Here is a 23,431-nt window from a genome sequence, read left to right as displayed (position 1 = left end):
TTACTAGTAGTCCAAAAAGGAGTGCACATCGGGCAAGAAGTAACACTGTTGGTTACAGCTGGGGGAGCACAAATCAAACAGCACAGTGGAACAGAACTGATTGATGAGAGCTGGCAAACTGTCTCACAACGAACAGTAGTTTGTTACTGTTAATACAATGTTTGCTCAGTTATATACAGTTGCAGTTTGAACTTTGCATCTTCTCTATTCCCAAGAAGCTAACTGGGTGGACTACGCCATACCCCTATAGCAAGGCATACATTAGTTAGACATGATTGGAGCAAACAGATATACCCCCTTTCGGCCCATCTCCTCCCTGTGTGGTGCCACATTGCTTCCAGCTCTATCCACAAACAGTTTGCAATTAGTATGACATACTTGCGCTGACCTCTGGTTCTTTATTCAACTGCAATTGGTCAGCATCAGAAAGGAAAGAACACGAGACACCCTGAACTAGTGGGAAAGGGAGACATTCACACAGCACCTGCAAGATAGTAACTTCGCAAACACTATTGTGGACATTCTCAGGGCTTGCTACTTTTCAGGGACGCCAAAACTTACTGTCTGATTTTCTCTTCATAGAGCACCCTTCGATTCCACATCCTTGTTCCCATACCCACAGGCCAAGGGGTGATTTGACACTGCCTTGGTGCCATGCGAGTGCCTTCTGTGTTAGGTTGATTTCCCCAGCTCCCACGTGTAGCTATGGGACTGGCTTGCTGACCTGGATTACATCACTGGCTGCTGCTCCCAGTTATTGCGGTCTGCTGGAGACGAGCAGCCTGGAGTCCGCCCCCCCACTCCTCTCAGCTGTGGTGCACAGGCCATGTGCTGGAAGTTGGTCTATGATGTAAAGCCTAACTTTCGATACCCCTGCAAAGTGAGCTTACCTGATTTCACTACCCTCGCCTTTACGTGGCAGGATCGACTGTGTCCATACAGTGTTTTATACAGAGTGCCCCCCCCCCCGGTTTCCCTCCATGCATGGTCTTTGGGTCTTACCACCGTTCCCTGGGGTCCCTGTGTTTTTCCCCCTAGTGGGTGTCCCAACATATGCGCCCCCGTGTCCGGTGCTAAATCAGCAACTTCATTATATTCCCCCCTTCGATCGATCTTTCGATTGACAGTTCCTTCGCCATCAGTTCCCCCTTTGTTCCTTGGGCATCCATAGACATGTTACCCTGTTCAAATCCCCTCCAACTTCCTCGTACCCTTTCAGTGTGTCTCCTATTATTAAACAATCCCACCCATCTGGGTAGCATGCTACCCAAAAAGCGTCATAGTATTCTGCATTAGGCGGGGGTGCTGCAAAAACCACACACTCTCCATCCTCCCCCGCATTGATCCTGGGTGGCTGTCTTTCTAAATCGCTCTCTTCATTACCAATTTTATTAGCAGACATTATACACCGTAGTTTTGCTTTGGAACAGTTACATTGTCTGATGACATACGGGCCGACACAGGTGACGAGCTTCACAACGAGCACAGGGACAGTTATTTTGAACATAGCGGCTAGCCACTCATGTATCCAGGCAAATAATTAATCCAGTCAGTTGGGTTTCTTTCACCATCTTCTCATGTAGTGTATGTATCTCCTCGACAGCCTCTGTGAGAGTTTGATTGGCGGCATTGTTGGCAGGTATTGCTCTTCAATAGCTGCTTCCAATCTTGTGTCAGACCCCACCCTCCACAGCAGTCATTAAGTCAAGAACAAATCTGTTCTGTAGGGCCACCAAACGCAGGGCACAGAGCTCTTCTCGCACCGCGTTCAGTCCTTTCTCAATTGCATTTGCCAGCTGTAGAACCTCGTAGCGGGTGATCTGTAGCCTTTAAGCATTGGTGGCTACTTGCACTCCAGGAAGTAGAAAAGATGTGAAAAAAGCTGATGGTTTATCAAAGAGTCTCAAGTGCTGTGGGATTGCATCCAAACTCTGGGTTGATTCAGCAGAAATATAATTACTGCTCCTTTTCTCTCTCACCACTTGCCCATGCTTGTCTCTCACCTCTTCCTGCCCTTTTTCCTTTTTCTTCTGCTAGGATGTAGAGAGTTTTTTAAAGGGTAACAGGTCTGCCCGGGGTACGACCAATGCAGTGTTCTGGAGGGCCACAAGTGCACATACCCCTCCCCAGTCGGGTGGCAACTGGGCATAGGCTTTTTACCCACAGGCCCACCAAAAATCCATCACCACCGCTGCCCCTTCTGCAGCGTCTTGATGTTCATCGTCCTTTCGCAGCCAGCGTTCATCCCCAGTACGGTCGGCCCTGTCGCTCTGAAACATATAAAATGCTGTGTAAGTGGCTTTATAGATACTGGATGGTGGTTCTCATTTATCCAAGTCAGGGCATGTATATTCATTCCCCTGCATTCTTCATTTATTTTCTTCACCACCCTCTCTTCATATCCGACCAGCCCTTCTGCGCAACACTGCATCCTTCCCTGTTCCCACTTTTCATCGTGAAACACTGAACCCTCTATTCACATTAGGGGTCTGGTGTGGCACCACAGAATATCATGCCCTGTTGAGGTCTTACAATATATTCTCCTATGGGCAGTAGCCATTTGCTACCCCTTTACGCCCCTTTTGTTTTGTACTACAGTATCATATGTGTCATTGCCTCATTTCTGGCCATGCTTTCGAGTTGTATATAATTATCTGCATATACCTCCTCCCCTTTGTCTATCCATTGCACTTCCACTGTGTGCCCCTGGAACAAACCCTGAGTTCTACATAGGGACAAGTGCATCAGGCATCCCTCTGTTTCTGCTGCTATGTTTTGCAGCAGAAATTGTCTTTGCATCCCTGCAAGGCGCGGGAATAGCGAGCTCAAATAGCAACTGCCTTTGGTGCTCTCTCACCCCACCCTTTTAATTTCATTGTACCACACATTTTCAGATGCCGTGTCTCCCCCCCTCCTCAATGAAATCATCAAACTACGGAGTGCTCAATATACCTCTTAGTATGTGTCCCCTTTCCACTGTTGGTGAGCATGCCTCTACCTTCTTTGTATAGTAGAAACCAGAAGAGAATGAAAAAAGAAATCTGAAAGGGACAAAACAATCCTGACCCTATATTTTTCACATCATATTTATACCTTCTCCCATTCCCCCCACTTTTATCCTGTCCACCTCCTTCTGTCTCTGTGGGCTGTGAGAAACCTGAAGGTGTCTCACTTACTAGTCACCCAGATCTGTCGTCCAGGTGGCCAGGACACAGCCATCGCTATTAGATCCAGTTCCTGGGGGTGGACGAGTGGGGGAGGATTACCTGGAGGAGGGGTCCTCGGAGAGTGGAAGTGGAATACCGAAGGGTGAGACGCGGTATCCCCTTCCTTAGGACACCTTTTTCCCATCCTACTCCATAGAATATCTAGAAACTCTACCCCCCACCCCTGTTTTCTAACATACACACTTTCCTACACTGTGATAAACAACAGACTAACACCAGAGCCGTTTACCTGACATGTCTCAACACAATGGTCAGGCAGAGTCCGACAATACACACACCTGATGGTCCTTTCTTTTCCCCATGGGATAAAAGGCAGAGCCCGAGAGCACACTTCGAGCAACGAGGAAGCAGCTATTCCGGACCGGCAGTTCAAACGGAGGAGAAAGGCGGCGAGACCTGAAAGGACGACGACGAGGGAATCGCCCTTGCCCTTTTCAACTCAGACCCGCAAAGCCTCCAAAAGGGAAATCGTAAACCGGGAAGTCCAGCTGACATGAGGTGCGACAGGTGTCAACGGTACACAGGGCCCTCCGACGCTGATAGCCAAAGCTGGGAGAAGTGATTGCCGCTGTGGTGCCGTCCTTGACTCCTGAGACAAGAAACTCCAACAGTTCAGCACAGCCGGTGAGTCGGAGAGGACTGATAATAAACCAAACTGTGCTGGGCCTAAGGTTGCAGATGGCAACATTGTTCAACAAAGAACTTGTGACAAAAAAACGTGTGTATTTGAACTTTTGAAAGAAACCCTAGTGAAGGTCCAGATGCAGAGTGGTCCGAGGTCGCGTGGGGGCTCATTCGAATGACTGACTGGTCCCCTTTGTTGAAACTACAAATACCAGGAGATCCTAGGAGATGCCGGCGTGAGGAGTCAGACAGGTCATGCAAGCGTTGAGTCAAACCCATTGTACAATCGAAAGTCTCTGATGCATTGACAGGAAGGAAAGTAAAGGGAAGCTTGGCTGGTGGCTTATTGAAAAGACCTAACTGGGGGCTGAGATCCGGAATTAAGTAAAAGGTAGAACCTAAGGGGTCTAAAGGAAGTGTTGTGTGAATTGTGGCAAGTGTGAACCCGATGGAGGGATGCCAAGAGAAAACTAGGGCAAGGGAACCCTTGCTTTCTAATAAGGTTGTGAAATATTCCCCTCCACATCAGTGGCCAAGGCTGTGACTGTCCAGTCACACAAACCATGGGGAGCCATTAGCAAGGCTGCCACATGGGCATTTCCCATGGCATGCTGCAGGCACTGCTGCATAGATATGAGCTCCAGGGCAAATGCCAGATTTGGTCAGTCGGTCCTTCAGACCCTTTTGGGGTAGGCCTTGAGGTCCCCCACCTTGATTGAGAAGTGCAGTTCAATCTCCCCCATGTGTGGAGAAAAGGGGACCAGATGTAGGAGTAATTTGAAAATGACTCACTGTGGGTACTATTGTACTCCTAGTCCAAAGTCCCCTTTCCTCCATATGCCTCACTCACGTCCCCCTAAAAAAAGGTTTAGTTACTTGTACCGAACTGGCTGATGGAAGGGACCTATGGGGGATGCCAAAGTGTGGCGTCAGGAGCCCTCCTCCCCCATGCGGCTTCACCCCATTGAGCAATACCTTTAAAGTGAAAGATGTATTTTTGCTAGGCAGTGGCTCTGCTGTCCAGTTTGACAGACACCCATAGGTATGGAGGAAATGGGGGAATATGAACTTGGAGCTCAGTAGTCGCTATGGTGAGTAACTTTTACCTTTTTGTGCACCTGACCCTGGTGTTCTGTATGACTGGGCACGCATACAATGTAACATTATCTAAAAGTAAAGCTTGCATCATGCTCTTTCCTCTCATTTTGAATGGGTGCTGCTATAATATATGCTTTAAGGTTTTGAATCTGGTGTGAAAATGTTTTGGGATCCGTAAGCCCATTAGCGACCTATGCATGTCTTTTATATCCCCTGAAAACGGAATACTTTGGAGCTTATTTTCAATGAGCCATACCGCTAATTAAATGCCTTCAAGTTCTGTGTAGAATGTTCATTAATTTGTATGACAGAGAGGAGGGGTGGATCTTAAGTTACGATTCTGCCTCTCCCTTCCTATACGCCTTTCAAATACTTTGCACATTTGCACCTGCATGTTTCATGCTGGTGCAAATGCTGTTGATTCCTATGGAGACTGCCTGCAATTTACACGAGCAAAAATCAGGCTGGCTCCATAGGAATCTATTGTAAACGCTGCCTGTCATGTTTACACAGCATGTTCCCTAACTCAATTCGCATGGCGAAGTGCAAAAGGGTGGTGTACAGGCTAGTACGTCACCATTTTACACTCCCCTTTTGCTATCTGATGTGCACATAAGGAAAATTAAGCAGAGGGGACCTGTGTACGCCAAAGTGGAAAGGTAACCGGTACCCTCCGTGTAAAATACGGGGGAACTCAAAAATAACCTGTAAGGTGGAACATGTGCATGGACCCAGCTTCCTCTCTGAAATGTTCCTGAATGAGAGGGTCAGGTGAGAGGTCATACATTTGTATTAAATCTGTACTTGGCTACCACCCTACCATCCAGTCAAGAAGCTGTGGGTCTGCCACTAACCGTTCAGTTTCTTGGGGTGTGCAGGAATTGAAAATATGGGTGGCTGTTGTATTTCAAATTTCTCTGGGAATTGCATCTGCTATAAAACTCGAGGAAATCACAAAAGGTATTTCTGTGAATCCTCATTGTTTTATCTGGACTACTAAGTCTGGGGACCCCGAAGCCATGGGGAAACTATACATGTCTGGTAATCTTGCACTTGAGAAGCACCTATCTGCACTCTCATTCCTTAGAGGCCTGTTTCTGTGTCATGGTTACAGAGGAAACCATTTCTTCAAAAAGAAACACACTTCCCCCAAGCTCTCCTTGGGAGTGAACCCGTTGAAGGTAAGTGAAACACCCACCAGCAGAACCCTCAGGGTGGGTAGAATTCGAACATACGTCTCTTTCCTGGATTCCCTTCCGTTCCTGGAGTTTATCTGCCACCAATGTAGCAGTGTATCAAAATCACTAACTCTGCCATAGTGAACTGATAGTTATACATTGTGCATATGTCCCTGTACAAAGCATGTCCTCTTTGAAACCTACACATATTGCCAGTGTCTCAATGTTATGCCTACATGGAAATATGTATTTGGTTTATATACCTAGATTGTACTTTGTCTGTCTATGAAGTGCATTCATGTTTTGAGCAGTGTTGGAAAAAATTGAAACAACTTTGACTTATTTGTTACACCTTCATTGTTCAAAATGATACAAATGTGGGATTGCACCAAATAGCCCTGCTTGTGCCAAAACAACATCTGTTTATCTGGGTGCAAATAGTGGGCAAATAAGGTACGCTTCTTCGAATTACCCCTTTCCAACCATTTGAAAAACCTCTATCACGGGGTATATGATATTCTTTTGTGTCTATTTCAGTATATTACGTATACAAGTCAGTACTTTTGGTAAATGTATTGTTCTCTTAAGAACGATTATATCAACCAGATTTTTTCCATGTCCATTTCAATATATTTCGTACATGTCATTGCTTTTCGTAAATGTATTCTTTTCCAAAGAACGATTACATCTACACTGTTCGCTCCTTAAAATATATATTTTTCATTCTTTCTTGTTTTAAAATTGTTTAATAATTAAAACCAAATGCATGCAAGACCAGTCTTCTGGGACTGGTAACAGTGATATGTGCAGTGATTTGGAAATTGGGATGGATGCAAAATAGAAATAATGTAAACATCCAGTATTGGCAGTTGCTGTTTGTATAGCATAACATAAGCATAACAGTTTTAAGGGTTGCTACTATATACTTCTCTATTTCATTCTTTGTTTCCCGTTAGCCCGTTTGCCACAGGATTCCACAAAATGCCTTGCATGCAGCACACAAACAACATCTAAATCAAACTCCAACACAGATATAATCTTTCTTGCAGAAACATGGCTCAAACCCCACCACACACTTATTATCCCTGACCTGCTTCCCCACACCATCTCGTCCACCACAGAGACCGCCCAAGCAAATATGGTGGTGGCATTGCCATCATATATAATGACACACTCGTATTTAGTAATCTCTTATACCCCCATAAACATCTGTGGAAACACTCTCGCTCTCACTTGCTCCCCTCCGTCACACCCACATCCCACCTTTCTCCACCTCATGTATCGCCCTCCTACACACAATCCCAACTTGCACACCAACTGGACTGACTTCACTACTAACAATCACATCTGCCTTTGCAACAACATCTACCTTGGTGACTTTAAACCCGTAGTTCCCTTCCATACACCAACCCCATACTAAAGACTTCCCTTGCTCTACTCCCCCCCCCCTTATCACCTCACTTAACTCATCACCTAGCCCACACACATTGCTAGCATCACCTGGAACATTTGATCATAAGTAAAAATCATGTCTCTGTGGATAACCAAATCTGGGTATATTGGTTGGACCACTTTGCTATCCCCTTCACGCTCACACTACAACACAGAATCCCACCTCCTTCCACACATCCCCAGCCAGAAGCCAAACACATTACAGACATAGCATTAGCACCACTCTTACCACCCCCACAAACACACACACATCTCTCCATCCTACTCCACCAATACAAAGAAGCATCACACAGGCTCTCTACAAAATTGCACCCTTCAAATCACAAAAACTCCATAACAACCACTGAAAAAAAACATGGTTCAACAGTTCCCTCCTTTCTATCAAGCAGGAAGCCAGATGCCTTGAAAGAGCCTGGCAAAAGAACCCATGCCTCTCAACCCGTACACACCCCTCAGACACTTCCGTAATGAATATAAAAAAGCTATACGCAATGCCAAAGCCACCCATTACCTCTAAGAACTCCAATCCATACTAATTTTACCCAGAAACTATTCAACATTGTCGAGTCCATCTCTAAACCACCATCCACAACTTCCACACCCCCATCCACTGCAGAATGCAACTCCCTCATGAACATCTTAAACTCTAAAATATACACCAGTTCTCCATCTCACACCCCCTTCCCAAATATTCCAACACATGGGACACCTTCCACCCCATCAATACCGACCCCCTCATTACCCTCACTGCCAAAACAAAATCTGCACACTTCCTGGATGATGCATGCCCACATCAAGCTTCATCCAATTGTATCACCACCCTAGCACGCCCCCGGCTCAACATCATCAACTCCAGTCTCTCACATGGTACTATCCCCACTGCACTCAAAACAGGACTGCTACTCTTCACATCCTCGATGACCTCCACAACATCACAGACAAAGCCACCAGCGACCATACCATTCTACTAGACATCCTCTGGAACAGGATGAATCTCTCTGGAACAGTACTTGACTGGTTCACCTCCTTTCTCACTGACAGGACACACTTTATCTACATGCCACCTTATCGATCAGATCACACCCATGTCAAGCATGGGGTCCTGCAAGGCCACTCCTATCGCCACTCCTCTTCAACCTATATGTTTAATACCTTGTACAGACTCTTAGCAAATACAATGTACATTTCCACCAGTACGCTCAGGTATACTTCCAAATTCTATCTCCTTCACAACTCCACATCCTCAAAATCTGCCTCTCCACCATCACCAACTGGATGGCCACCGACTTCCTCAAACTCAACCCTTCCAAACAGAACTGTGGATCCAAGAATTCACCACGGGTAACCCAGACGTTTACCTCTTTACACCTGTTAAATCCATTGACTTCACTGTCGACCCCCAACTTTACTTCACACTCAACTTAGCTGCATTCACCAAAACATGCAATCTACAATTGCACCTTTTACACAAAATCAGACATATCCTTCCTTTTGACGACTTCCGCACCACAGTCCAAGAACTGGTTCTCTCTAAGCTGGACTATGGAAATGCTCTCCTCACTGGACTGGCCAACAACACCCTTGCCCTTCACATATCGCCTCAGCTCTTGCCCAGCTCCACTGGCTCATCATACCCCAGAGAATTGCGTACAAAGGACTCTGCATCATATTTAAAGCCATCCACATCAATACTCCATCTTATATACATGACAAACTCAAACCCATCACCCACGCAAAACACCGGAAAAGCTAGCCAACACCTTCTACACATTCACTCTGCAAACTCACATGCACACAAAAACAAGCATTTACCCACTGGGCACCCAAAGCATGGAACATCCTACCTCTTCACATACACACTGCATCCTCCAGCACCACTTTCAGGGTCACCCTCAAAACATACCTGTTTCCCCACACATAACCCTTCCCTTCTTCACTGCTATCACATGTCTATCCTAATCTTCCCATCCAATCCTGAAAAAAAGTTGTATCTTCTTTTTTTCAACTGCCACCGTTTCAATATTTGAACCATGTAAGGCACTCTGAGACGCTCTGGGTAGGGCCAGCGCTAAATAAAAAAAAAAAAAAGAAATAAGCATTCTAAATTACCAGCATACAGAATGTTTATGAACTCCATATGCACACTCCTAAGGTAACCATACATTTTGCTATTACAGTAAAGAAACAGACCAGTTTAGAAGAACCAGCACGTAATTGTGATCCTTCCAATCCAAGTACAGTGGGCAGCTTCACGGAACAGGATGTATACAATGTTTACAGGTATAATCTTGTGTTACTTGACAATGACCAACCTAGATAAAAGATGTGAATACTTTTTAAATACCATTGCAAAACTGTAGTAAGCACAGCTATGATAAAGTGCCAGTCGGTCCCATGTGGTGATGAAAGGGACCCGCAGGCACATAGGTTTAAAACGAGAGTCTGACCAGGAATGTTTGGCGACATGTTCACAGTACATTCATGACCTGTTTGTATTATGGATGGCTACTGAAACATTGTTGGGTAGTTTTATGGACTGGGTTGCCACTGAGCTCTACTCCATTACATTTACAGCCAGTAAATTATTATTTGCAAATTTTCCTGATGCATAAGTGTGACAAAAGTGGACCCTTTCTATTTTCTGTTAATAATAAAGCGACCAATAAAAATGCTTTACTGTGTTTGGAAGCCTATTGTATTGGCATAATGAAGTCCAATTTTCAGAAGAAAATAATTTCACAAGAAATACATTAGCTCAAGAAGTGACGGTATGTAACAAATCTGCAAGGAACATTATCCACAGAGGGGAACGTATATCACAAAACATACCTAAGAGCACCATAAATTCACAACTCATCAATTGGTATGTTCAATCAACTGTAGCCCAGTGTGCAAACTTAAATTCCCAGTATTTGTGGCTTGATTGGAAGGATAAGCAGTTGACTGTTCCGGTGTCACACCTTCTTATTCCGGTGGAGGAGGAGATTTATGTGCTTTCTTGTATATATGGGATTTATAATGGGCAAATCGGGGACAAAACAGATCGCTATACATAGGTACGCACCCAAAGGGTTACAGATTTGATGCATGGGTGGCAGCCATAGCTGTAATGGCTAGGAGGGGCAACAGATGGAGAGAAGCAGAGTTGAGTAGAGCGATGAGCGATTGATACTCTATTTAGTTTTATCTGCGGTGGTAAGATACAGGATGCCTAGCAGGAAATGGCCTGTTTCGTAGGGGTGGTCACGTTTGGAAATGAATTGCGCACATAAACCAACTCATAGTTTGTAAAAAAAAGGTTATGGAGTGCAGTGGCAGAATGGTACAAGTCCAAAGCTCCTTGCTTTGGGAGATGTGGGTAAAGTATTTCAAGATTGCTGTTGCTGTTAAGCATAAGAATCGCGAATAAGACCTTGAAAGCGTTACTTTATGGTATTCCTAATAAAGGCACTGTCTTAAAGATTATGGAGAGTAACCATTCTTCTAGACAAGTGGCTGAGCAACAATGGAGAAAAAATAGCTAACCAGAGATGCATAGTTGGGATCTTTAAGGTCAATGTTGCATGTGTTTTGGAGGAAAAAAGGAAACTACTACAGAAATCTAAAAATTGGATCAAGTACATTTGCATTTAAAAGACAATCAAGTGGTTATGGATGCATTGTCGAGTAAGTACTCACCTAGCTTCTGGGATTTGCTTAGTAGGTCATTGCCAAATAGAGAAAGCTTATTGGTATCTGTGTTTAATTAGATAAAGTGTCTAGCCCATTTTAGCCAAATATACACGGGTACTAATGAAGAGTCCCTGTTGTGTAAGGTTGACTGGAAATCTTTAGAATGTTGCCAAGGATCTATGTCTGTAGAAGACATTTTATCAACAATCAAGAGGATGAAGAATTCCAGGGCCACAGGTCGGATAAGATTGCACCAACTGTATTGAAATGCAGTCCTGATTTAAGGGCTGTAAGGAACTCATGGTGGCAACAGTAAGGACAGACACAAGTGATCACAGTTCAAGGGTGTTTATTAAACTATATGCATGGGTGAGTAAAATGCCTAATCTAAACCTAAAGCTAAGATGGGAGCAAGCTACGTCCATAAAATAATAATAAGGCAGCCCTAGTAGCGTCTTGTCAAATAAAAAGGGCCTATACTAAAAAAACCTATTGCGAATCCTTACCACTAAGCTACAAAAAAGAGTGTGGGATAATGTTCACCAGAAAAGAAAGAAGTGTTCACAAAGTGAGAAGTCAGGATGGTATGGCGGAGTCTCCCCTCCCCACTTTTTTAGCACGGGACAAGGCGGGATGCTTGAGCACAGCACGCTCCTGGACCTCTCCAGCACGAGGTTCACAAGTCTATTTCACGATACCAGAACCTTCAAGGGTCATATCTCTTTCCTCAAAGTCTCTTGCCTTAGAAGGCCTACTGGATCAAACAATGAACAAACAAACAAAAGTCCCTCCGGTGATCTTGCACCTTTGGGTGATGGCTCTTCACCCCTAAGATCTCCCTTTGCTGGGCTCGGATCCTCTTTGCAAAATGGGCCTCCCTCTGTCGGGTTCACTACGGCCTTTCAAATATCGCTCGTAACATTCAGGAGTTTCAATTACTTTTTAAACAAACACTGTGGGCAACCCTCTAACGGGTTGACTCTCGTGAACACACTGTTCCTGGGTGTATTACTCTTCACCCCAACTCGTAGGCATCCCTCAGCCGGGTTCATGTTTGCCATATATTAAATAGAGGGGAAGATATTATCTGGAAAAAGGAGTTAGGATTGCCCATGTCGGACCCTAGTTGTGCAATAATGCTTGAAATGGGGCCTACATCGATGAAAGCCATTTGGCAATGGTGAAAAGTTTCATTATTTGCCAAACTTTGTTCCTGCACATAATTCTCTATTTTAGTATTCAAGAGCAATTCTTTGGGCCACTCTATTCTTGCTATGAATAGTTTTGCTGAAAATGCAGTACTCTAAAGCGTGAATATGGATTCAGCAACCTTATTGTGCAATCCCATGTTGGTAAAAAAAAGAAACTTTATGAGCGGGATTGGTTGCTTATTGTGGAGTCATTGTATACCTATCCTTTATAGAGGGAATCGGCTTTAATTCCCAGATCGAGGACTTTTTTTAATAAAAAAAATCTCATTGGGTTCCCATCTAGTAAATTTTGTAAGATGTACATAAGGTTTAAGTTACATTTTGTACCTACCGGGGGAAGTGTTAGCATGCCATTTCCATCATACACCGGACTTGCGGTACTGTATATTGTGTGCTAAGAAAAAATGACAGGAGGCGATGAAACATTTGCAAGCGGATTGTAAGGAAACTTAGGATCGCTGTTGTTTATATTTTGCTAATTTGCACGTGTATACTCAGATTTTGAGGCAGACCCCATTTGTTACAGATTTATGTGGGGGATACAAAATGTCATTGATTTTAGCATTATCTCAGCTTTATGAAATTTTGCAATGTACTCAATTTGAAATCGATGTTCTTCTTTGTTTTGTGTAGAGAAATATGAATTGTAATTTCTGTTTTGTAAGTTGTGAAAGGTTTGTCTGTATAATGCAAACTATAACACAATAAAAAAAGAACACTCATCATGCTTGCTATACCCTTTATGTGCAGTAGCAAATGCCAGGCAACAGTAAAAAAATATGTGCAGACTGACTGCACCAATGCAGGCCAGTAGAGCCACGTAATAAACCTCCTCATGCTGGCTTTATCCTTGATGCCCAGTCGAAAATGCTGTGCCACAATAAGAAAACAAGTCGTGGCTACTGCTGCATAAATGAAGCAGCCCTTCCTCCCCCACTCATGTTGGCTTTACCCTTTATTCCCTGTCAAAAATGCAATACCGCTGTAAGAATAAATGTCCATACTGGATGCCCTAATGTAGGCCAGTATCAAAACATATACATTTCCCCATGCAGCATGCTGATTGCCTCTGGACTGGCCACTCTGGCTGGACTTCCCCCACCCATGACATAGCACACTCTTGAAGCCCAGCAAGGAAAGACTGGCAGTGCCAGAGTCCTCATGGCTTAGTCAGTAATGCCCCTAGGAGGCTGTTGTATCCCACCTTTAGACATGTCTCCTCAAAATGCCTTCAACACTAGCCCCTTTTGCACATCTCTAACTTTGTCTAACCAGGGCTGCTTCCATATCCGGCACCTTCCCTCAACTCCTGGCTCAGAGTTTCCGCTGGGTACGGTTTCACCCTATTGCAACAACTACCCTCCCCTTCCTTGGTGCCCCTTTCTTTCGGGACCTGACATCCCACCCACTCAACTAAAAGCCCCACCCACACTTAGTTGCTGCCCCCCACTTGCCACATTCTCCCTCCCACAAGGCCTGCAATAAACTTTATGGAATTGCAAAGCTATACTTTCAACAGACATAGCAACTTGACTCCTTTGTTTTGTTTATGTTAAAGGAGGACCATGGTTGATATACAATACCAAAAGACAGATTTCCTTCTTGCCATTCGGCTCAGAACGAACTAGCAATCACAGCCTCAGGCTGTCGAATGATCAGTAAAGATTAATTGTACTGATCGAATCACACTGCCAAACAGACTAAATCATGTACAAATATTAAATCTACTACAGAAAGACCCGATACTAGCCTAGGCCCCAGACACGTAGCTTCATACTGTCTATTCTGCCTACATTCACCCTGCTCGTGGCAGGGCCGTCCTTTGACCTTTCCAAAACCGTTAATTGGAATGAACTCCTATTAATAAGCATGGTATTGTGTTGTATTGTTTATTTATAAAGCGTTTATACACAAAATGAGTGCTTCAATGCGCTCCAAGACGGGAGGGGAACATGGGATACAATCCCTACCCTTTCACAGCTCTGAAACTCTGGATAGTCATGAAATTCAATGCCATGAAACTACTCCATTACCTACTTGTCAGCCGTGCCTCAACAAAGCAGAGCAACTTGCATTAATGAGTTTATCTCTCTTCTATATTAATGAAAATAAATACAGAAAGCTCAGATACAGTGCTCTCCACTACAATGTCGAAAAAGTGAAAGAAGGGCCTTACATTGAATATCATAATATTGCTTCCTGGAACCTTTGTAACTGACATATATTTCAATCCCAAAAATGTGACGAACCTCACCCACCTGTAGAAAACATTTGTCACATCATCCTGAGAATGGACCTTCACACACAAGCTCTTTTCCTAAATTTCACCGATTCTGAAGGATCCAAGCTGATGTTATATCTGCAGACGTCCAACACTTTTAATCTAATCAACTGCTACAATAGTGGGAACATCATGATCCAAACCTGCATTGCCAACTTTGTGAATTTGACAATAGATTTAATCACTTGAAATTAGCCTTTTTCTTGCAGCCACCACCTCCCACTCCAACTCCAAGAAGGGTCATATTGTGGAAGATCTCCTTTCCCTCAGAGACTCTCCAAAGACTTCAAAACTACCGCTAATATCAATCAGACCTGAACCCCCTTGTAGGTGCTTTAGCCTAGCACCAAAGTGTGCCATGCTCTGAATCAGTATAATGTTGATTTGTGTCTGCATCTATTGTACATCCAACCAGTGATGCTCACCAATCTATTGTTATCCCTCCAAACCCCATATTGCCAAATATTGCTCTCCCACATCCTTGATGCAAATGGGCAACATCCACTGCATCCTGTCACATCTAATGCATTATTGTAAAATCAACATAAATATTGCACAGATCCAGGGTGTGGCTTGGAGGCCATGCTGTAGGCAGCAAAGCTCGTGAGCTCCGACGAGATCCTGGAAGACATTCGCGAAAACTGGCTAGCTGCAGCATAAAATATAGCCAAAACATAACAACGGGTATCGGAACAGCCACAGAACAGCTGGGGAGTCCTTTCACAGACAACTGGAGAAGGAAACGAGCATATTTCGGGTCTCAGGATCCCCCTCGCTGCAACCAAGATGGCGGACGGAAGCTGAGTGCACAGCGAGAAAGGAGCTGACGGTGGCCTCTGGCAGAAGGATAAGTGAGGCGGCGAGATTGGCGAAGCTGTCGCAATGCAGGCGGGCTCTGGGTGCACACTGCAAATTAAGAACGGCCCCGAACCCTCAGGGCCTCAAACCGTGTCGAGAAGGTGGTCAGCCGTGGAGGAGGCAGGCCCGGGCAGAGGAGCAGTCTGCGTCCCATCGGACTTCTTATTAGAAGCAATTGATGCGTACACCAGGCTTTCAGGAATAGCCATCAACAAAGACAAGTTCTCACTCTTACCCCTGTCCAACTTAAGATGGGTACCCCGAACCAACTGCCAGACCTGGGACTTACATGGGCATCGCACTCCTTCCACTATCTGGGAATAGATGTGGACCCCAATACTAACGACACACACAAATTCAATACGCGGGTAGCCCTTGATAAAACACAGAAGGCTATGACCTTCTTGAGGACACTTCCGCTGGGGATGATGGGGAGGTCGGCCCTGCTGATGATGACTGTATTACCACGCATGCTATATTACTTCACAAACATCCCACACATTATACCTAAGGCTTTTTTGACACAATTGAACACAGTAGCACAGGAATTCCTGTGTGGTGGGGGGAGGAACGGGATTGCGATGAACACTCGGCAGAGAGACTACGATGCAGGGGGCATCAGATTGCCAGACTTTGAACGATATTACTGCGCTGGGCAACTGCAATTTGTGGCTAGATGGGTAGGGGATGAGACATCAATAGACTCACTACTCCTCCAGCCGGCGCTGAAGCAATATTACCTGAGGGAAGTGTTATGGATCGACAAGCCCCTGACCAGGTTGCTTCCCAATATGATGAAACTGGGCCTGACCTTGTGGAGCAAAGCATGGAAATACCAGGGGGCGCAGGACCACTATTCAGCACAGATCCCCCTTGCAGGATTTGTAGGTGCAGACACAGGGACCCTCCCAATATACAGATACCATTGGGAAGGCAAGGGCGTAGCTCAGATAAGGAGATCTGAGGAAGGAGGGATAATGGGTGGAATTCCGAAAGCTGATGGAGGAGCACGACATACACAGCGGTCAGTTCATACTATACAACAGTGTAGTTCAGACAATTAAGAAGAGATGATCAGAACTGCCGGATGAGGTGGACCCGGGGGAGATGCTGAACGTGTGGTACGATGTATCAGTGGGGGGGGGGCATACGGCCTCTAGACTGTATGAACAGTTGCTGAAACCTAACAATGAGCGGGAGCTCCAAACGAGAGAACGCTGGGAAGGGGAGTTCCAGAGACCCCAAGACAGTGTCAGAAATGCAAGATTTAAACAAGCACAGCTATACCTCATGCATAGAGCATACCTCACACCCAGGAGAATGACTGCGATGAGAATTGGGGTGCCCCGGGGCTGCCCACATTGCGCCGAGGAGGAGGCTGACATGCTGCACATGTTTTGAACCTGCCAAGTGATAAAGACGTTTGGGAGGGAATCGAAGAAAGAGTGAAGTGGGGGGGATCCACATGCAAGCATGGTCCCCTGAATCTTACCTGCTGGGTCTCTTCCCTAGAGGGGACAGGTAAAGAACACAGCTGGCCAGAATGAAGGATCTAGTGTGCATTTTGGCAAAGCGCCGCATAGCAATGGCATGGAACTCCAGCTCGTGTCCGAGAGTAGGCTCATGGTGGGCAGATCACAAGAAATGGTTGGTGGCGGAGACAGCAATGTGGACAAGGGAGGTGCACAGGTGAGAGGGAGAGAGTGGACATAGAATACTCGCATGGAACTCCCTGATACAGTATTTATTTGTACAAAGCGAAGAGAGCAGCACAGACGACCCTGGTGGAGTGGAAGAGCAATAATGGGAGGACTGGAAAACGAGCAGAGATCTCGAACAATGCAATACAAGGGGAATACACCTGAGATTGGATGAGACGGGATGGGTGGCCAACTACCAGGGAGCACGGCCACGGAACCGCGCCATGACGAATAATGATGTGGGGCAAAATCCACGAAACAGTGCTGTGAGATTGTTATGTTTTGTTTGTTGTTGGTTTTGGTTGATGTAAAAAAAAAAATAAACAATCAAGAGTTAAATATATATATATATATATATTGCACAGAACCTGGTTCTGACACCCCTCTTCTCCTTTTAACCTCTACAGAGAATTGTTTTAAGGGCACCTCAACCCCTGCAGCAATTGCAGATATCCACTAAGCCAATTAAGCGATGCAATTCAGAAATGGAAACTGGGTAGAAGAGGGGCCATGCCTCTTGTACTCCCTGTCAAGCTTGTTGGGCAGAGCCTATGTATCTTCTGTCGTTTGTTTCCTTGCCATTTCTCAAACTAGACCTATTCCTTGACAGGCCACCGTGGAACACTGTTCCAATGGACTCGGTCACTAGCTCTTCCAATGGTAGGCCTACAAGTGGGGGGGCTAGGGGAGGGGGTCATTTCATTTGCAAACAGGTCCCCTAGCTGCAGTTTTGCCATTTGCACTATGAAGTGCAAAAACGAGTAAATAACTGGCGGAATCGCCTTTAAATCTACAGATTGCAAAAAAGGATGTGTACATTGTGTAAATCTCTCCTTCCTTTTTCAATGTCTTTCTACGGATTCCGGCTGCTTTTAGCAGGAATATTCCTTAGCAATCCAATGCTGACAACATCATGCTGCAGGTACTGTATGTGTATTCGTATGTCTGAGCAGATGAGGGTTGCAGAAACTCTGCCATAATAATCAATGTAAATATGAAGTTGAGTAAAAGTCTCAAAGCACGTACACCTTGTTTGAGGTAAGGTACATTGAAACCCTGACCAGGGATAGAGGGACCATTGTCTGCTTGGGAGGAAATTACTGGAAAGTAGTGTGACGTAAAAATAAATGTATTTAAGTGAAATATGGTTTGAAGCATGAGAAGGTGTGCGAGGAGTTAGGAGAGTGGAGATTGCTGTATTGCAAAACAAACGTTTGTCAAATCTGAGTGTGTGAGGAGCTCGAGATGTTCTCAGGCTGTCTTGAGTATAATGCTGGTGCTATGCGAAGGAGACTTGTTTTTAAAAGCGCAGTGACCCGGTTTGTCGAGCCTGCAGACTGTGCACCCTGAACATATTGCTGGGGGATGCGGTTGCTGTGGGAAAGCAAGCCAACAATGAATGTGGCTTCTAGAGGCAACGCTCGATACGACTACCTAAGGGAAGTTGCTGGTGTCCTGAGGTAAGCACCCGAAAATCGGGCCTTGCAATGGTGAGTGCAATCAGCACCCTGCCGTGAGTGCCAGTAATAGGGTTTCCTCTGTGGGCCTCTGAATGCATTGCAGTGGGAGCGGGTCACAGAAAGTTGGAGGTTAGGCTTGCATCGCGTAACACGAAAGTCTGTGCATTAATCCCATTGGAACTTTGAAAGGTTTTTGACACGGTTTTGGTCCGTTGCTAGAAAAACACCCATTCAAAAGACTCTGCAAACGTGAGTGGGAAAGAAAGCTGTAAAACGTAAGTGGAAAAAGCCAAATGTTTAAAGGAAGAAATATTGAAGATAAGCTACAAGTACTAAGATGCATTGCTGTTACGTGCTATCGTGACTTTGGGTTAAGCCCACTGCAAGGAAGGGCGCTGCTGTCTCTCGCTGACTGGAGGCTGCTGGGGGGTGGGGGGGGGGGGGGTTGGGATCCAATGAAGTCACATCAACCATATCGCCAAGCATATTGCAAGTAAGTGTCTTGCCAGTCCACCACCCCCTTTATGTTATTTCTTTTTGTTCTTGCCGTCCCCTTGTACTCAGTATACTGTGAATTGTGTGGTAAGCCCCAGCACAACTAGATGCTGCTGCGCTCCCCAGGAACGCTTTGCAAGCCATTACCTACACTTCTTTGCCCTTGACAATTAGCGTTGGTATTGCTGAGAGTCTAGTTGAAGGTCGTGAGATCTGAAACCTCGGTGAGCCTTTTAAGCAGTTATGGTCAAGAGAAAAGCAGAGTGTGCAGTTCCTGTTGGTGCTAGCCAGCGTTAGATCTCTAGGCAGTTTAAACCAATCAAGGATGTTAATATTCTGATAAATGATATTGAGGGACTACGTTCCGATAGCGATGGAATTGAAGCCCTAGCTGGAATCACCCCAGGAAAAAAAACAGATTTGTGCGCAGGTAACGTCTCTCCCAATGCTGCAAGGTGTTAAACAAGGATTTGACCAGAGGCCCATGCAATTAGTTCCTAGCAACTTAACAAGTGAGACTAAAGACTTTTCCACGATCTCTAAGGCCCCATGTTCCAACTGTGCAGGTTCGACTGATAGTACGAACCTAATACCCTTCTGCACCAATGATAATTTTCATTCGAAAACCAACGTTTATGTAAGGGGTCAGCAAAACACATATCACCAAAGAAGATATTCTGGGCCTTAAACCTCGCCAGACCGGAGGAAGACATTTTAAATCTGATATTTCCAACGGTACCTCTAGGGCTCATTCGGCGAAGTGTCCCTGTGGTCCTATTACTGTTTAACTTCATCCACAGAACAAGGAACCTCCAATCACTACCATTCCATCTTCTCTCCCAGACATAACCTCTGTGTCCACTAATACAATCACAAAAATTTCACCTCAATCCCCTTTTTTGCCCTCTGCGTCATGTTCGCCTGTATCCTGTTTAGGCGATAAGACATTGCAGCCTTCTGTTCAACTCCTTCCTATGTTACCCACGCTCCCTATAAGAAATCGCTTTGAGCCTCTTTCTACTGTGGCCTCAGCAGCCGGCTCAGCCCTACCAACTGTCCGGGCCAATCATCAATGGAAGTCAGTGTCCTGGAAAAAGAAGAACAAAACAGTTGCGCTATTGTCAACAGGCTGTAACAATGTGGTTGGGGTCAACTTGGTGTTTTCAAGCTATTGGGAGGTTCGCAATTTGGTACTGCTAAGGCCTAAAATGAGGTAGGCTCACAGACTTATTTCTTGGCACCTGGGCTTAACAATATTGATGTCAATGAATACAATGTGGGTAATCGATCAACTTCGAAAGCAGAAGTAACCCTTGCTGATCTGAAGGAATCTATTGCTGCAAGCATTGACAGATGGTTAGGGAGCTGATGGGAGAAATTAAGAAGATATAGGAAAAGATTTAACCTATAATCCCTTGTGTGTTGGCCCACCCTGCTCTAGATCTTACTACTAAATCCGGTCCTGGATCTGGTTTAGGTGTAGTTAATTCCTGCACTGGTAAAGTCTCCTGTGCTCCAAGTTTGCTTTTGCCTTGACTGACTGGAAATTTAGAGCATGTGGAGAGACGGTCCTCTAAATCAGCAGCGTAATCTGATCCTCCCTGCCACCTAGTCCTATGGAGGAGACCCGTAACCGGTGGACATACCGTCCCGGTGTCCGGACCTCACCCTTAACAGGCTCTAACGCTCTACCCCGTGGCAGCCATATAGCATCTAACCACAAAAGAACCAGGGATAATTCCAACACTAAGGTGGGTGACTGTAGACCCTCAGTGATCATGACTAATTTACCCAAACCTCGCCCCCATTCTTTTGAAGATTCTGAATCGCTAAAGAATAAGTGCACCCATTGGTTCCGTTATACAAAAGGTTGCCTATCCATCATTAGGGATGATATCACACATTGCTTTACAAGTCCATGCCCTGGTATTAAATTTGATTATATGCAGGTTTTTGTTTCCTCATGGTTGCTGGTCGAGGGTCTCTTTGGTATCGACCGCACGACCTACTCGACTGACAGTTATGATTTGACTAGTCTACCAATTCTTTTTTCGGCCCATTGATTGCCCCTGCTCTCCAGATTTGTAACCAACAGCAAGTACCTTTTTCTTCTACCCCACTGAGTATGGCATCGTTGAAGGGTCCCTCTCGTAAGAACAGGGTTATGGGATCTGTGGCCCTTGGTGACGTGGATTGACTGAATTGCACAGAAGATAATATCACGTAATCCCTGGGCGCAATTAAACTATTGTCATGGAATATTGCGGGAGTAAACAGACTGTTATACACACCCGATTGGTGTGCTTATGTACGCAATTTCGACATAATAATCCTGCAGGAGACATGGGCAGTCAACCCACCATTACTACAGGGGTACCAGACGTTCGCGATTCCTGCAGTCAAATGTCCTAGGGGCGCTCTTGTGGTGGCCTCTTGATATGGGTTGATATGTCATTCGCGTGGAAGATCGAACAGAGTCTATCTGGCTCCCAGATGTCCAAGCATTAGTTATTTGGCTTGGTGAAAGGGAAGCGCTATGATTATATAACATCTATAATAGAACCGCAAAGACGACGTTCAGGGCAGGGGCGTTGCTATGGAGGGGGCTAAGGGGGCTATAGCCCCTGATCTTTTGGTTGTAGCCCTGGATAGAATCTCAGGAGCTACAGCCAAAAGACTAGCTAGCCCCTAGTCCCAACAATACCAACATCCGCGTAGCCCGAGTCTTTTCCAAACCTAGCAACTCCCCTGGTTCAGGGGCCACAACGGGAGTTCTCTCATCGACTACATCTTTATCTCAGGACCTAATTGGGACTGAGTGATTGATTTTGTAGTGGATGACAGAACTGAAAGTGACTATTTCCTGCTTATTATGATATTTGCTGGAGATCGTAAGTGGTCAGGTAACCCTCGCATGCAGACAAATTCAGTTGGTGGAGGTTTGTGGCCAAGCCAGAGGCCCGTAAAATGGTCTAACTCCCCCGGATTTGAAATCCAATCTTTACACTACAGTATTCAATAATCTCCAAGTGATCTGTAATATGGATACCACTGAATCACACATTCTTGGTGAATGAGAAACTAGTCACCAAGTTAGTTCCATTTGTCTAAGCCCCTCTTAATATAATCAAAAAATCTATTATACCCAGGCCAGGTTGGTATGATCAGGCTTGTCGTAGTGCCAAAATCATTGAATGTTAAAAATCTGTGCTGGGAATTGACCGGCCACAACTTCGGATACTTCGTGCAAATTATAAAAGATTGCTCGGCATTAAGAAAAAGAGTACGCTCGGGGGAAATGGTCCGCCTTGTTGACTGCTCTTAAAGCTAGGGACTATGGCCCTCATTACAACCTTGCCGGTCCGGAAACAACGGTGCCAGTAAGTTTACCGACAGCGTTGTTTCCGCACCGGCATAGTACAAGTCTGCTGGGCGGGTGCCGTCCCACCGGACAGGTCTGACTTGCAGGGGGGGAACGGCACCCGCCCGCATTGTTTCATGGAAGCACTGGCACTGTTATTAACGGTGCTGGTGCTTCCGTGGTCCCCGCTCCCATAGAGTCCGTTAGGACTCTATGGGAATGGGGAACAACATTTTACTGGTGCCTGACTTCCTGGCAGCCGGGGTTGGAATCCCCCGGTGTTACTGGCAAGTCAGGCGCCGGTAAATCTTTATGGGTTCGGCGGCAACCGGCCGGTATCACCGACACAGTTACCACCGGACCTGCAATGAGGCCCTATGTATATTTTTGGAAACTGGTGTCCGATAGAGCTCCAAGTAGTCAACCGGGACTGCATTGTTGCGTTCGTGAAAATGAATGGTGGTTGCACTTTTCAAATTAATACCAGAACCTCACCCCATGTTCTGACCTGTAAATCCAGCATTTTCCCCCCCGACACTGGACCGCTGTCGATTTCGGTTGAGCAGGTAGTGATAGCCATGAATTCCCTGAAGGGTGGAAAGGCTGCAGGCCCCACTCTAATCCCAATAGATTTGTTAAAGGAGGAGGTAGTGATTTGGGCACTAGTCTTATCCAAAGTTTTCAACGCCATACTACATCAAAATTTTATGCCCCTGTCTTGGCAGAAAGCTGTCATCCTACCAATTTATAAGAAAGGCGGTCGAGATTGCCCAGCAATTACCGTCCGATTCCACTCCTGGATAGTATAGGGAAA

At 45.4% G+C, this 23,431-nt stretch overlaps 1 protein-coding gene across 2 annotated transcripts in view; it reads left to right on the top strand.

The window, feature by feature from the left end:
• ARMC2 (armadillo repeat containing 2) overlaps window positions 1-23,431 on the top strand; it is a 948,787-nt gene that overhangs the window by 183,781 nt on the left and 741,575 nt on the right. For both annotated transcript variants that reach the window (XM_069606547.1, XM_069606546.1), the window contains one exon: window positions 9,757-9,859. In XM_069606547.1, the coding sequence (XP_069462648.1) occupies window positions 9,757-9,859 (103 nt within the window). The remainder of the gene's footprint in view (window positions 1-9,756; window positions 9,860-23,431) is intronic.

Source organism: Ambystoma mexicanum, chromosome 4p, assembly GCF_040938575.1.
Source record: "Ambystoma mexicanum isolate Mex_15411 chromosome 4p, UKY_AmexF1_1, whole genome shotgun sequence".
In the NCBI taxonomy this organism is placed as follows: Eukaryota; Metazoa; Chordata; class Amphibia; order Caudata; family Ambystomatidae; genus Ambystoma; species Ambystoma mexicanum.
Note: the sequence above shows the minus strand (reverse complement) of the source record. Positions and strands in the feature narration are given on the sequence as shown.